The 15,080-nt window shown below is 41.6% G+C and overlaps 1 protein-coding gene across 6 annotated transcripts in view; it reads left to right on the top strand.

Annotated features, from left to right (window-relative positions):
* The window catches only part of LAMA2 (laminin subunit alpha 2), a 1,447,346-nt gene that overhangs the window by 586,472 nt on the left and 845,794 nt on the right, over positions 1–15,080 (top strand). For all 6 annotated transcript variants that reach the window (XM_073676060.1, XM_073676058.1, XM_073676059.1 and 3 more), the window contains exon 14: positions 3,348–3,556. In XM_073676060.1, the coding sequence (XP_073532161.1) occupies positions 3,348–3,556 (209 nt within the window). The remainder of the gene's footprint in view (positions 1–3,347; positions 3,557–15,080) is intronic.

Raw genomic sequence — 15,080 nt, forward strand, 5'->3', positions numbered from 1 at the left:
AATATGTTTATGATGTTTTGAAAAAATTGTATGTTTTGGAATGGCTATTCTTTTACAGCCCGAGGACGTGCTGTGATTTACCAGGGGGGAATGTAGCACCCTGAGGATTCGGCTGCTACAGGGGTATTACACCTCAAGCCAGAGGTGTGGTATTCCACTCCCGGGTAAGGATGGAGTGTGGAACTGAGCTAGTAGGCTGCATGCACTACACACATCCCATTTCCGGGGAACAGACCGATGGTACTCCCACTAGAGAAATGTGCAGGTACGACAGTGTCTGTTCCTGGCTGGAGTGGGAGGGGGGTGGAACATCCCAGTAGTGTAGGGGCAGATAGGGGGAGCAGCCTGGGTAAAGTTAGGAGCTCATTGGGTGCTGGTCACCTGAGCTCACACATAGAGGGAGTATATAAGGTGGGAACCATCTTAGATCAGGGTCAGTCTGTGAGACGTCAGTCAGTCAGCCACAGTCAGTCAGTCAGACAGTCTGTCTGAGAGCCTGAGAAGCAGAGCAGAGGAGAAGAGAGAGAGACCCAGAGGCACAGAGGGGACCCCAAGAGCCCATAAGAGAGCTAATAGGGTGAAGGGTCGGCAACAGGGTACCGGATCCCAAGCTGGCAGAGGCTACAGCACACCTTAGCCAGGAACCGGAGGTCGTGGGCAGGATCTGCCACGATCACCCACTAAATCCACCCGGAAGGCAGACCAAGAATAGGGTCAGGGAGCCCAGAGGAGGCTTGACCACCAAGAGACCCGAGGGAGCCGGACTTAAGTGGATCCCTGGTGGGAACGGCCAGAAGAAGGGAGAGTCAGAAAGGAGCTCAGGACCATACTCAAGAATTGCCCGGGAGTTGACCGAGTCCAGGACCTGGTGGACGCAGCACGGCTTGGGTGGTCACTGCTGTACACAGTGACCCGAGCAACACCAGTAAGTAAAACCCTGGAACTGCATTTTATGCCTCTGAGTCTCCTTGCTGCACCTTCACAACCACCATCCTCCACGGCTGACCCCCTGAGGCTATACCCCTCCCGTTGGGGGTTATACTACCTAAGCTGCACACACATCACCAGCCTCAGTGGACCCTGCTGCAGCGGCGGCCGTATTGACCGCAAATCAACGGGTGGCGTAGTCGACACAAAGAACTCTAATAACATCTGTAGGACTGCCACACACTGAGCTTGACACCCTGGGCACGGACCGGGTCACAGCCACTCGGAGACTACAACCCCCATCTGATCCGGCTCCGGGTATCCTCAACAACACTGGCCCAGGGGGCGCGTCATAAGCAAGCCAAGAGAGGAACATAAAAGTGTCTAAGAAGTCTAGTGAGATGTACAATATCGCACAAATTACTATGCACAGTCTCAGTCTGTCAAGTCTAGTTTTAAGCTTTATCAATGTGTATATGTTTAACCATAGCATTAATCAGCTTGTGATATCAGTCTCTTTCATCATTTTAATAAAAGCAAAACAGAGGATGCCATTTGCAATATTCTGCTGATGCTTTCACGGAGTGACTTGTGGAGCAACCTCAACCCCCCTTTCTTATTTTGCTCAGGTCACATTTTCACAATCCTTGGACTGTCCATTGGCTCTCCTCACCTGAGCATCACAGCTGCATTGAAATACAGGCTACCATGCTCAGGTCAGGATTGCCGATGGCCAGTCTGAGGATTACAATGCGATCCTCACACGAGTAATACGGCCGTCTGACTAAATGGATCAATTATTAAAAATAAATATATTAGAAAATAAGTTTGAATTATCCCAAGGCCTTCTACTTAATCACAGTTCCCTATGTTATAGTGAGTTTGAATCTAGATCTATGAGGAGATTGGGTGTTAGATCTGGAATATTTACAATTAGGACTTTTCCAATATAATTTGCACTGTCTTTTACCGGCATCTGTTTTCCATAGACTCCCATGATAAAAAAAAATCACTTAGTGGTCATTTTTTTTGCAGGATACATTTGTGTCAAATTTTCTGTACAGCTAAAAAATTAGGAACAACTTATACCAGCCCAACCAAGGACAAAGAGGCACTTGCATCGCACATGAGGAAACAGACATTGCAGCTAAAGTGATAATGCATGGCATGATAGCAGGTCGCACCCCTAGACAGCCGCAGTGTACAAAATTAAAGGGCAATTCAATTCCTGGATCACAACTGCCCTTCCCGTTAGTATCTCATATAGCAAGAACCATACCTCTTTGGCTGTGGCTAACAAATAAGAATTTGTATGGGTATATTGTAGAGAATTACACACAGCTGCAAATTAAAGGAGATGATAGCAGACAAGGGAACGGTCATCCCCCAATTAAAAAAAAAGGATAAAGTAAGAAAGACAATTCAGAGTAAATATGAGTATCAGCCAGTTAATGAATGAATATGCAACCCAGTGAGTATCCAGATGTTTCACTCCTCCTGAATCTTTATAAGGTTCCAGTAATAAGGAGGATGAAAGGAGACTGCAGGCTGCAGGTGCTGACTGCACATACAGTATATGATTCAGTTATAACTGCATTTTCAGTTTGTTTAGTTAATGCACTGAATAGGTGTCCTGTTTTGGTTGGTATAGGTTGTATTAAATGAAATCTGTCACCAAGTTTTTGCTATGTAATCCTAGAGCAGTATAATGTAGAGACAGAGACCCTGATTCCAGCGATGTGGCAATTGGATGCGCAGTGTTATTTTGATAAAATCACTGTTTTATCAGCAGGAGATTATCATTAGAGGACTAGTAAACCAGCTGCCAGGTAGTCAAGCATATTCATGAGCTTTGTATAACCCCGCCCCCACCACTGATTGGCAACTTTCTGGGTACAGTGTACATGGGCAAAGAGCCAGCAATCAGTGATGTGGGTGGGGTTGTAAAGAACTCAGAATTCAGATAACTTCTAGATCTGCAATAAGTGATATTTATCTCTGGAATCAGGGTCTCTGCCCAAACATCATGCGGCACTCAGATAGGACAGCAAAATCCTGGTGACTGATTCCCTTTAACTTTTAGATATAAAAAATGTTTTCTTTTTTTTATATAGGAGTCTATGGATTTCTCCAATAGATATTACAAATGTAGACAAGTCTACTTTCATCCTCCTCCTTACAGCAACCTAATGGACAAAGATCTGGGTTGGTCAGAATGTCTGGATATTTACCTGTTCGCTTCTCCTTGCTACAGCAAACCCAACTGTTGTGCTAATAGTGGTGGTTCTAACAGTAAAACCCTCAGATGGTTTATCCTAAGAAAATTAGAAAAATATTCATTTTTAACTTATATTTATAGTTTTACAAACAAAAATGTAAACACAACATTTCCAATTAACAACATTTAAAAATATTTGCAGGGGAACGGAATATGGATTAGTACCACACAAGATGAAGCTTACCAGCCATTTGAAGAGCATACAGTAAGAGTGGTACTGCGCCCAGAATTCTTCAAAATGCATTCAACAGGCAATCAAATCAGCAGAAAGGACTTCATGGCAGTGATGGCAAATGTTAACAGACTTCTTATCAGAGCAACACATAGTAACCAACCGGATACCATTTACAGGTAAACGTAACATTACAAACCTTTCTACAAACTTTTTGGGTATATTGAAATAATATAACATTTATAAATATAGTTATCAGAGTAGTGGACAGCTGGTATGGGACTCACTTTTACATTAAAGAAGCCAAAAAGCTAATCACAAAGTGATCACTGTGTACTGTCACTGGAAAAGGGGGCAGATCTGAATGATGGAGAAAGAAAGCTAAACTACAGGACCTCCTTGTGCTGCAAAAAAGCGCTGACATAGACTTTATAATATCTCTAATGATGTGTTGTGCTATGTGGAGGCAAGGAATTAGCAAAAGATACTTTAAGGGTTCTCCAGAAATAGAAAAATATAAATAACTAAAGTTAATGTAATTATAAATAAATTCCTACATCATTTTGCTTAGCAAATCACAATTGTTATGTCAAGGGTGGTAATGATTATAGAATTGAGAGACATTATTGGTATTTGGGGGCTAAAATGGAAAGTGGGGGAATCATTGCTATATGGGTGCTAGAATAGGGAACATTATGATTGTATGGGGGCAAAATAAGGGACATTGTACTGCTTGGGGATAGAATGAGGGACATTGTACTGCTTGGGGATAGAATGAGGGACATTGTACTATTCGGGGGATAGAATGGGTGAAATTATACTGCTAAGGGGTTAGAATGAGGGAGATTGTACTGTTCGGGGGATAGAATGGGGGACATTATACTGCTTGGGAGATAGAATGAGGGACATTGCACTGTTTGGAGATAGAATGAAGGACATTGTACTGTTCGGGGGAAACAATGGGTAATGTTGTGCTGTTTGGGGGATAGAATAGGGGACATTATACTGCTTGGGGGATAGAATGAGGAACATTGTACTGTTTGGGGGATAGAATAGGGAACATTGTACTGTTCAGGGGATAGAATGGGGGCCATTGTACTGTTCAGGGAAAAGAAGGGGGAACATTGTGCTGTTCGAGCGATAGAATGGAGGACATTATACTGCTTGGGGGATAGAATGAGGGACATTGTACTGTTTGGGAGATAGAATGAGGGACATTGTATTGTTTGGAGGATAGAATGGGGGACATTGCACTGTTTGGAGATAGAATGAAGGACATTGTACTGTTCGGGGGAAATAATAGGGAACAATGTGCTGTTCGGGGGAAAGAATGGGGAACATTGTGCTGTTTCGGGGATAGAATGAGGGACATTGTATTGTTTCGTGGATAGAATGGTGGAAATTGTACTGCTTGGGGGATAGAATGAAGGACATTGTACTGTTCGGGGGAAAGAATAGGGAACATTGTGCTGTTCAGGGAAAAGAAGGGGGAACATTGTGCTGTTCGAGGGATAGAATGGAGGACATTATACTGCTTGGGGGATAGAATGAGGGACATTGTACTGTTTGGGTGATAGAATGGGGAACATTGTACTGTTTGGGTGATAGAATGGGGAACATTGTACTGTTCTGGGGATAGAATGGGGGCATTGTACTGCTTGGGGGATAGAATGAGGGACATTGTACTGTTTGGGGGATAAAATGGGGAACATTGTACTGTTCGGGGGATAGAATGGGGGCATTGTACTGCTTGGGGGATAGAATGAGGGACATTGTATTGTTTGGAGGATAGAATGGGGGACATTGCACTGTTTGGAGATAGAATGAAGGACATTGTACTGTTCGGGGGAAATAATAGGGAACAATGTGCTGTTCGGAGGAAAGAATGGGGAACATTGTGCTGTTTGGGGGATAGAATGAGGGACATTGTATTGTTTCGCGGATAGAATGGTGGAAATTGTACTGCTTGGGGGATAGAATGAAGGACATTGTACTGTTCGGGGGAAAGAATAGGGAACATTGTGCTGTTCAGGGAAAAGAAGGGGGAACATTGTGCTGTTCGAGGGATAGAATGGAGGACATTATACTGCTTGGGGGATAGAATGAGGGACATTGTACTGTTTGGATGATAGAATGGGGAACATTGTACTGTTCGGGGGATAGAATGGGGGACATTGTACTGCTTGGGGAATAGAATGAGGGACATAGTATTATTTTGGGGATAGAATGGGAGACATTGTACTGCTTGGGGGATACAATGAGGGACATTGTATTATTAAGGGGATAGAATGGGGGACATTGTACTTAGTAGGGGATAGAATGATAGGCACTGTACTGTTCTGGGGATAGAATGGGGGACATTTTACTGTTTGGGGGATAGAATGGGGACATTGTATTGCTTGGGGGATAGAATGAGGGACATTGTATTGTTTGGGGGATAGAATGAGGGCCATTGTATTGTTTGGTGGATAGAATGAGGGACATTGTACTGCTTTGGGGATAGAATGAGGGACATTGTACTGTTTGGGGGATAAAATGGGGAACATTGTACTGTTCGGGGGATAGAATGGGGGCATTGTACTGCTTGGGGGATAGAATGAGGGACATTGTATTGTTTGGAGGATAGAATGGGGGACATTGCACTGTTTGGAGATAGAATGAAGGACATTGTACTGTTCGGGGGAAATAATAGGGAACAATGTGCTGTTCGGGGGAAAGAATGGGGAACATTGTGCTGTTTGGGGGATAGAATGAGGGACATTGTATTGTTTCGCGGATAGAATGGTGGAAATTGTACTGCTTGGGGGATAGAATGAAGGACATTGTACTGTTCGGGGGAAAGAATAGGGAACATTGTGCTGTTCAGGGAAAAGAAGGGGGAACATTGTGCTGTTCGAGGGATAGAATGGAGGACATTATACTGCTTGGGGGATAGAATGAGGGACATTGTACTGTTTGGGTGATAGAATGGGGAACATTGTACTGTTCGGGGGATAGAATGGGGGACATTGTACTGCTTGGGGAATAGAATGAGGGACATAGTATTATTTTGGGGATAGAATGGGAGACATTGTACTGCTTGGGGGATACAATGAGGGACATTGTATTATTAAGGGGATAGAATGGGGGACATTGTACTGAGTAGGGGATAGAATGATAGGCACTGTACTGTTCTGGGGATAGAATGGGGGACATTTTACTGTTTGGGGGATAGAATGGGGACATTGTATTGCTTGGGGGATAGAATGAGGGACATTGTATTGTTTGGGGGATAGAATGAGGGCCATTGTATTGTTTGGTGGATAGAATGAGGGACATTGTACTGCTTTGGGGATAGAATGAGGGACATTGTACTGTTTGGGGGATAAAATGGGGAACATTGTACTGTTCGGGGGATAGAATGGGGGCATTGTACTGCTTGGGGGATAGAATGAGGGACATTGTATTGTTTGGAGGATAGAATGGGGGACATTGCACTGTTTGGAGATAGAATGAAGGACATTGTACTGTTCGGGGGAAATAATAGGGAACAATGTGCTGTTCGGGGGAAAGAATGGGGAACATTGTGCTGTTTGGGGGATAGAATGAGGGACATTGTATTGTTTCGCGGATAGAATGGTGGAAATTGTACTGCTTGGGGGATAGAATGAAGGACATTGTACTGTTCGGGGGAAAGAATAGGGAACATTGTGCTGTTCAGGGAAAAGAAGGGGGAACATTGTGCTGTTCGAGGGATAGAATGGAGGACATTAAACTGCTTGGGGGATAGAATGAGGGACATTGTACTGTTTGGGTGATAGAATGGGGAACATTGTACTGTTCGGGGGATAGAATAGGGGACATTGTACTGCTTGGGGAATAGAATGAGGGACATAGTATTATTTTGGGGATAGAATGGGAGACATTGTACTGCTTGGGGGATACAATGAGGGACATTGTATTATTAAGGGAATAGAATGGGGGACATTGTACTGAGTAGGGGATAGAATGATAGGCACTGTACTGTTCTGGGGATAGAATGGGGGACATTTTACTGTTTGGGGGATAGAATGGGGACATTGTATTGCTTGGGGGATAGAATGAGGTACATTGTATTGTTTGGGGGATAGAATGAGGGCCATTGTATTGTTTGGTGGATAGAATGAGGGACATTGTACTGCTTTGGGGATAGAATGAGGGACATTGTACTGTTTGGGGGATAAAATGGGGAATATTGTACTGTTCGGGGGATAGAATGGGGGCATTGTATTGTTTCGCGGATAGAATGGTGGAAATTGTACTGCTTGGGGGATAGAATGAGGGACATTGTACTGTTCGGGGGAAAGAATAGGGAACATTGTGCTGTTCAGGGAAAAGAAGGGGGAACATTGTGCTGTTCGAGGGATAGAATGGAGGACATTATACTGCTTGGGGGATAGAATGAGGGACATTGTACTGTTTGGGTGATAGAATGGGGAACATTGTACTGTTTGGGTGATAGAATGGGGAACATTGTACTGTTCGGGGGATAGAATGGGGGCATTGTACTGCTTGGGGGATAGAATGAGGGACATTGTATTGTTTGGAGGATAGAATGGGGGACATTGCACTGTTTGGAGATAGAATGAAGGACATTGTACTGTTCGGGGGAAATAATAGGGAACAATGTGCTGTTCGGGGGAAAGAATGGGGAACATTGTGCTGTTTGGGGGATAGAATGAGGGACATTGTATTGTTTCGCGGATAGAATGGTGGAAATTGTACTGCTTGGGGGATAGAATGAAGGACATTGTACTGTTCAGGGGAAAGAATAGGGAACATTGTGCTGTTCAGGGAAAAGAAGGGGGAACATTGTGCTGTTCGAGGGATAGAATGGGAGACATTGTACTGCTTGGGGGATACAATGAGGGACATAGTATTATTAAGGGGATAGAATGGGGGACATTGTACTGAGTAGGGGATAGAATGATAGGCACTGTACTGTTCTGGGGATAGAATGGGGGACATTTTACTGTTTGGGGGATAGAATGGGGACATTGTATTGCTTGGGGGATAGAATGAGGGACATTGTATTGTTTGGGGGATAGAATGAGGGCCATTGTATTGTTTGGTGGATAGAATGAGGGACATTGTACTGCTTTGGGGATAGAATGAGGGACATTGTACTGTTTGGGGGATAAAATGGGGAACATTGTACTGTTCGGGGGATAGAATGGGGGCATTGTACTGCTTGGGGGATAGAATGAGGGACATTGTATTGTTTGGAGGATAGAATGGGGGACATAGCACTGTTTGGAGATAGAATGAAGGACATTGTACTGTTCGGGGGAAATAATAGGGAACAATGTGCTGTTCAGGGGAAAGAATGGGGAACATTGTGCTGTTTGGGGGATAGAATGAGGGACATTGTATTGTTTCGCGGATAGAATGGTGGAAATTGTACTGCTTGGGGGATAGAATGAAGGACATTGTACTGTTTGGGGGAAAGAATAGGGAACATTGTGCTGTTCAGGGAAAAGAAGGGGGAACATTGTGCTGTTCGAGGGATAGAATGGAGGACATTATACTGCTTGGGGGATAGAATGAGGGACATTGTACTGTTTGGGTGATAGAATGGGGAACATTGTACTGTTCGGGGGATAGAATGGGGGACATTGTACTGCTTGGGGAATAGAATGAGGGACATAGTATTATTTTGGGGATAGAATGGGAGACATTGTACTGCTTGGGGGATACAATGAGGGACATTGTATTATTATGGGGATAGAATGGGGGACATTGTACTGATTAGGGGATAGAATGAGAGGCATTGTACTTTTCTGGGGATAGAATGGGGGACATTTTACTGTTTGGGGGATAGAATGGGGACATTGTATTGCTTGGGGGATAGAATGAGGGACATTGTACTGTTTGGGGGATAGAATGAGGGCCATTGTATTGTTTGGTGGATAGAATGAGGGACATTGTACTGCTTTGGGGATAGAATGAGGGACATTGTACTGTTCGGGGGATAGAATGAGGGACATTGTACTGTTTGGGGGATAAAATGGGGAACATTGTACTGTTCGGGGGATAGAATGGGGGCATTGTACTGCTTGGGGGATAGAATGAGGGACATTGTACTGTTAGGGGGAAAGAATGAGGGACATTGTACTGTTTGTGGGATTGAATGGGGAACATTGTACTGTTCGGGGGATAGAATGGGGGACATCGTACTGCTTGAAGGATAGAATGATGGACATTGTATTGTTTGGGGGATAGAATGGGGGACATTGTACTGCTTGGGGAATAGAATTGCAAACATTATGACAAAGATAAACAGCACTGCTGAAATAAATGTTATTTTTAGAGATGCTGTTACTGTGGGGAGATCAAAAGCTAGTGTGTGTGGGCAAGACAGTAGTTCCCTCTGTCTGGCGGCACATAAGATGTGCGTGAGCAGCAGGAGGTTTAGGGTTCCCTAGTATCTATACTGAATCCAGTTTCAAAGTTACTTACAAATTATAATATGTAATATCCTTGATAGGAAGTCTCTGTTCCATCATGTGAATAATTAACCCCTTATTATATCATTGATCTATATATTATGTATATTTTCAAAAATATTAATTCTGAGTATACTGGGATTTATTTAAAAATCATGGAAAGTCTTAGTTTTCTGCTATCTTCTGCTGTTATGATTCAGGTTCATTTGTCTGGCTATTGTGACAGAGCATAGAAAAGGGAATCTTTTTATACAATGTAGAGGGTCTTGACAATGTAATATGGAAAAGTTAAGTAATTCATTTATGTACCTTTTAAGCTTTTTATAACAAGATAAAACCTGAAATTTTCACTTACTGATTAACTCATGTAATAAATCAAAATTGCAACAGATTTGAGTAATATAAATTATATGTAAGAAAAATAGCGAATTTAATTTTTGAAGCACTGCTGATTTGATGCAGCTATTTATTTTGCATTTTAACATTCTTGTGTTAATCACAGTAGCTCGACGTCTAATCACAAATTTAGATACTCACAGAACCATATAATAAGCTTCAGTAAAGAAATTTCAGTTTTGAAGAAATGTAGAAGGACCAGCTATTATTGCGGTAATACCAAACAACTGTCTGCAAGCTGGCAAAGTAAAATAATTCTTAAAGGTGTTTACCAAGTTTCTGACACATTTCTAGAAAGGGAAGAAATACAAATGGTAAATTCTCTGTTGTTCCAGAACTGCCTCACCTGTTACTGTAATCTCCTTTAACAGGTTACAGTTTTTCTCTTACCTGTACAAAATAACAGAAAGTGTATTATGACATTAAAAATATTTAATATATAAACACAATTAAAAGGGAAGCTGTCATCAGAAAATGAGCTATTATTTAAATCAGGTGTTTGTTTTTCATATTACAATTTTTGCTCAAATGTTTTTATTAGAATTTTTACTTATTAACAATCAAAGAATTAAAAAATCTAAAGTAAAAGTACTAATATGAATAATGTGAATGATGAGGAAGTCAGAAGGAAAAAGGAAGAGTAGGGAAGATGAACGAGTTTATTAGGGGTGGAATGAAAGGGAAGAGAAAGACACAAATGGAAATTACAATCTTTCTTAAAGGGAACCTGTCATGTCCTATCTACTATCTACAGTGCCCCCATTGCTTTGTTAGTGATGCAATTTGTATCACTAACAAGCTTTTTTCATTAAAATTGGTGCAAATATAATGATTCTATAATATTTTAAATACTTATATCCTACCTGCTCGTTTTCAGTCATAGGGGTGTGATCCTCATATTCAGTCAGGGGCTGGCGTCGCATTCACTCACTGCTGGCGCCGCCCATGTATTTGAATATTGATACCGGCAAGCGCTGATATTGTGGGGCGCATATGTAGTTTTACATGTCCGGCTTCAGGTCCCCACGCATGCGCAGTGAGGCTGTGTAGTTCACATGCGCCGGGAGCCGCAGGTCATAGTGCATGCGCAGTGAAGCTGCGAACTACACAGCCTCACTGCGCACGGGCCGGGACCTGCGGCCGAACATGTAAAACTGTGTATGCACCCCACAAATAATAGCGCTGGCCGGGAGCAATATTCAAATACATGGGCGGCGCCAGCAGTGAGTGAATGCAGCGCCCGCCCTGACTCAATATGAGGATCTTACCCCTATGACTGAAAACGAGCAGGTAGGATATAAGTATTTAAAATGTTATAGAATCATTATAATACCACCAATTTTAATGAAAAACCTTGTTAGTGATGCACATTGCATCACTAACAAAGCAATGAGGGCACTGTAGATAGTAGATAGGACATGACAGATTCCCTTTAACCCCTTAGTGATGGAGCCAATTGTGACCTTTTTGATCATGCCAATTTTCGAATTGTGACCTGTGTCACTTCACATGGTAAGAACTCTGGAGCGCATCAACGTATCCCAGTGATAGGTCGATATGTTTTTCACTTATTTGTGAATATCGGAATTTTGGTGAAAATTTTGAAAAAAAATTTTTTTCAAACTTTCAGTTTTGATATCCTTGAACCAGTTAGTCATGCTGTACAACATAATTAATAAATAACATTTCCCATATGTCTACTTTACATCTGCATCATTTTTCAAACATAATTTTATTTTGCTAGGATGTTAGAGGGGTTAAAAGTTTAGCAGCAATTTCTCATTTTTTCTAGAAATATACAAAACCTGTTTCTTTATCGACCTATTCAAATTTACACGGACTTTGAGGGGCATTTTAAAAACCACATCCCTTGAATACTTCAAAACTGCTGTCATGCCCCTGGCATGCCAAAACAGTAGAAAACCCCCACAAGTTACCCCATTTTGGAAACTTTAGTGGAAAAAAAATATTTTTTTCCACTAAAGTACTGTTTTAGCACCAAATATATAATTTACACAAGAGGTAATAGGGGAAAATGGACCCCATAATTTGTTATGTATTTTTTTATAGAACATGGTGATACCCCATATGTAGTTGTACACTACTATTTGAGCACACGGCAGAAATTGGATGTGAAGGAGCACTACTTGGCTTTTAGAATGTAGATTCTGTTTGAACAGATTGTGCGCTCCATTAGCACAGCCCCTGAGGTGCCAAAACAGCAGAAACTCCGACAAGAGATCCTATTTTGGAAACTAGATCCATCAAGGAATTCATCTATTGGTGTACTGAGTATTTTTAACCTACAGGTGATTAACAAACCTTTAGTATAACATTTAGGGTAGCACGGTGGCTCAGTGGTTAGCACTGCAGCTTTGCAGTACTAAGGTCCTGAGTTCATATCTATCCAAGGACAACATCTGGAAGGAGTTTGTATGTTCTCCCCGTGTTTGGGTGGGTTTCCTCTGGGCACTCCTGCTTCCTCCCACACTCCAAAGACATACTGATAGAGAAATTAGATTGTGAGCCCCAATAATGACTGTGAAGTGCTGTGGAATTAATGGCGCTACATAAATGAGTAAAATAAATAAAAATTTAGATGTGAAAATAAAAACTTACATTTTTTCCACTAAAATAATGATTTGGCACCAAATTTATAATTTACACGAGAGCTAATAGGAGAAAATGGACCCCATAATTTGTTATGCAATTTTTACCAAACACAGTGATACCCCAAATGTGGTTGTACATTACTGTTTGATCACACGACAGGGATTGGATGTGAAGGAGCGCTACTTGGCTATTAGAATGCAGATTCCTTTTGAATAGATTAGCCGAACCTCTGAGGTGCCAGAACTGCAGAATCTCCCACAAGTGATCCCATATTGGAAGCTATACTGATTAAGGATTTCATCTGGGGGTGTAGTAAGTATTTTGAACCTACAGGTGCCTCAAAATTTATAACTTTGGGACATGGAAATATAACATTTTAGTGGTAAAATTGTATTTTTTTTTATTTGCTGCAAATTTGTTTGATACTTAAAGGTTATTAGGTGAAATTGAATGCCACAATTTATGGCACAATTTCTCCCAAAAGCGGTGATGCACCTTATGCCATCAGAAATTACTGTTAGGCCACACATCAAGGCTGAGAAGGAAGGAACACTATTTTGCTTTTGGAGCATAGATTTTGGTAGAATCGTTTGTGGGCGACATTTGAGGAGCCCCTAAGGTGCCAGAACAGCAAAAAAACACCAAAAGTAACCCAACTGTAGAAATTGAACTTCTCAATGAATTCATCTACAGCTGCAGTAACTATTTTATTACATCCACGCTGTGGATTTTTCTGGAAAATTGCAAATCTGCCAGTTGAGTTCCCATACATTGTGCCCCTGTAGAGTGTAGTGGCCCCATACATTGTGCCCAGCTTGTGCGCTCTCCCCACTACGATAATGCCAAACATATGAACAAGGAGAACAAATAATTTTTACCCTCTGCTTGGTCTGAAAAAAATTACCCTTACTGAGTACCACATTTTTAATCTTGATTTCTTTTAGTGTTTCTTAAAGCCCTAAAGTTGCCATTTGAAATGACTTTAGTTTTGTGCCATGTCTGTTATCTGCTTTTTTTCAACAACATTAAACAACTGAATGAGCATCCTCCGAGCCCGGTGATTCCATAATTTTTGCCAGGGGATGTATAGGGATCTAATTTCACGATGTGCCTGGCTCTTAAGTTTCTAATAATGGCAAACATGTGGCCTCTTACTGTGGTTTAGGCACACTGGGGCTCAGAATGAGGGAGCATTTGGATTTGAAAACACAGATTTCACTGGATTTTATTTGAGGAAGTGTTGGAGATGTGTCACTTTCCAAGAATCTTTATTCTACCAGTAACATGGGAACCCCTATATTTCCAGTGACAAACAACTGACCTGAGTGGAGGCTGGTTTTGTGTAGGATAAGTTAGAGTTTTTGTAGGTAACATTTTTGATACATAACATTTTTTGAGCTTTCAGTATAAGGCCAGGATCACATTGTTGTATTGTACACTGAGCACTTGTGTTGGGGTGTCCGTGTAAATTTCACAAAAATGAAAACGCCCGATGGAACCACTCACTACAATGAGGCAGATGGAGACACTTTGGAGTCCGTTTTGGCATTTTCTCCTGTGGTATCCATCCTTTTAGGCGTTCACTAAACTGTGGTCGACCATACTTGTGCGCAAAAAAGACTCCTAAAAAAGTGACATCGCTGGAACAGAGACTACATGGAGTCCAAAGAAACTCTATCTGCCTCATACTGTATGTGTGTGGTTCAATCAAGGTTTTTTTCTGAATTTTGGGGATTTACGGTGTTAGCGCTCAGCGGAAAGCACAGCATAAATGTGAGCCAAATCTTGTTCCGATTTTCAGGAGGTAAAATGAACAAATAGACAGCAGTACAAGAACAATTCTTATTTTTGTTTTTTGCATGGTTCACTGTGCAGTATAAGTGATAAAGCGGATTTATTCTTCGGGTCAGTGCGATTCCAGCGATACCAGATTTATATAGTTTTTTTATGTTTTGCTGTGATCACAAAGTAAAAATCCTTTTTTTTAAAAAGAAAATATTTGTTTTTGTCGCCATATTCTGAGATCTGTAGCGCTTTTATCTTTTTGCAAATGGAGCTGTACGAGGGCTTATTTGTTGCATGATGAGTTAGAGACTTATTTGGTACCATTTTGAGGCACATAAAGTTTTTTGATAGCTTTTTAATCAGATTTTTCAGACACAGAATGAACAAAAGCCAGCAATTCAGTTATTGTTTTTACTTTTATTTTTTGCACCATCCACCCTGCAGT

This window comes from Phyllobates terribilis, unplaced genomic scaffold (genome assembly GCF_046119375.1).
Source record: "Phyllobates terribilis strain yellow unplaced genomic scaffold, ASM4611937v1 Scaffold_3__8_contigs__length_932513732, whole genome shotgun sequence".
In the NCBI taxonomy this organism is placed as follows: Eukaryota; Metazoa; Chordata; class Amphibia; order Anura; family Dendrobatidae; genus Phyllobates; species Phyllobates terribilis.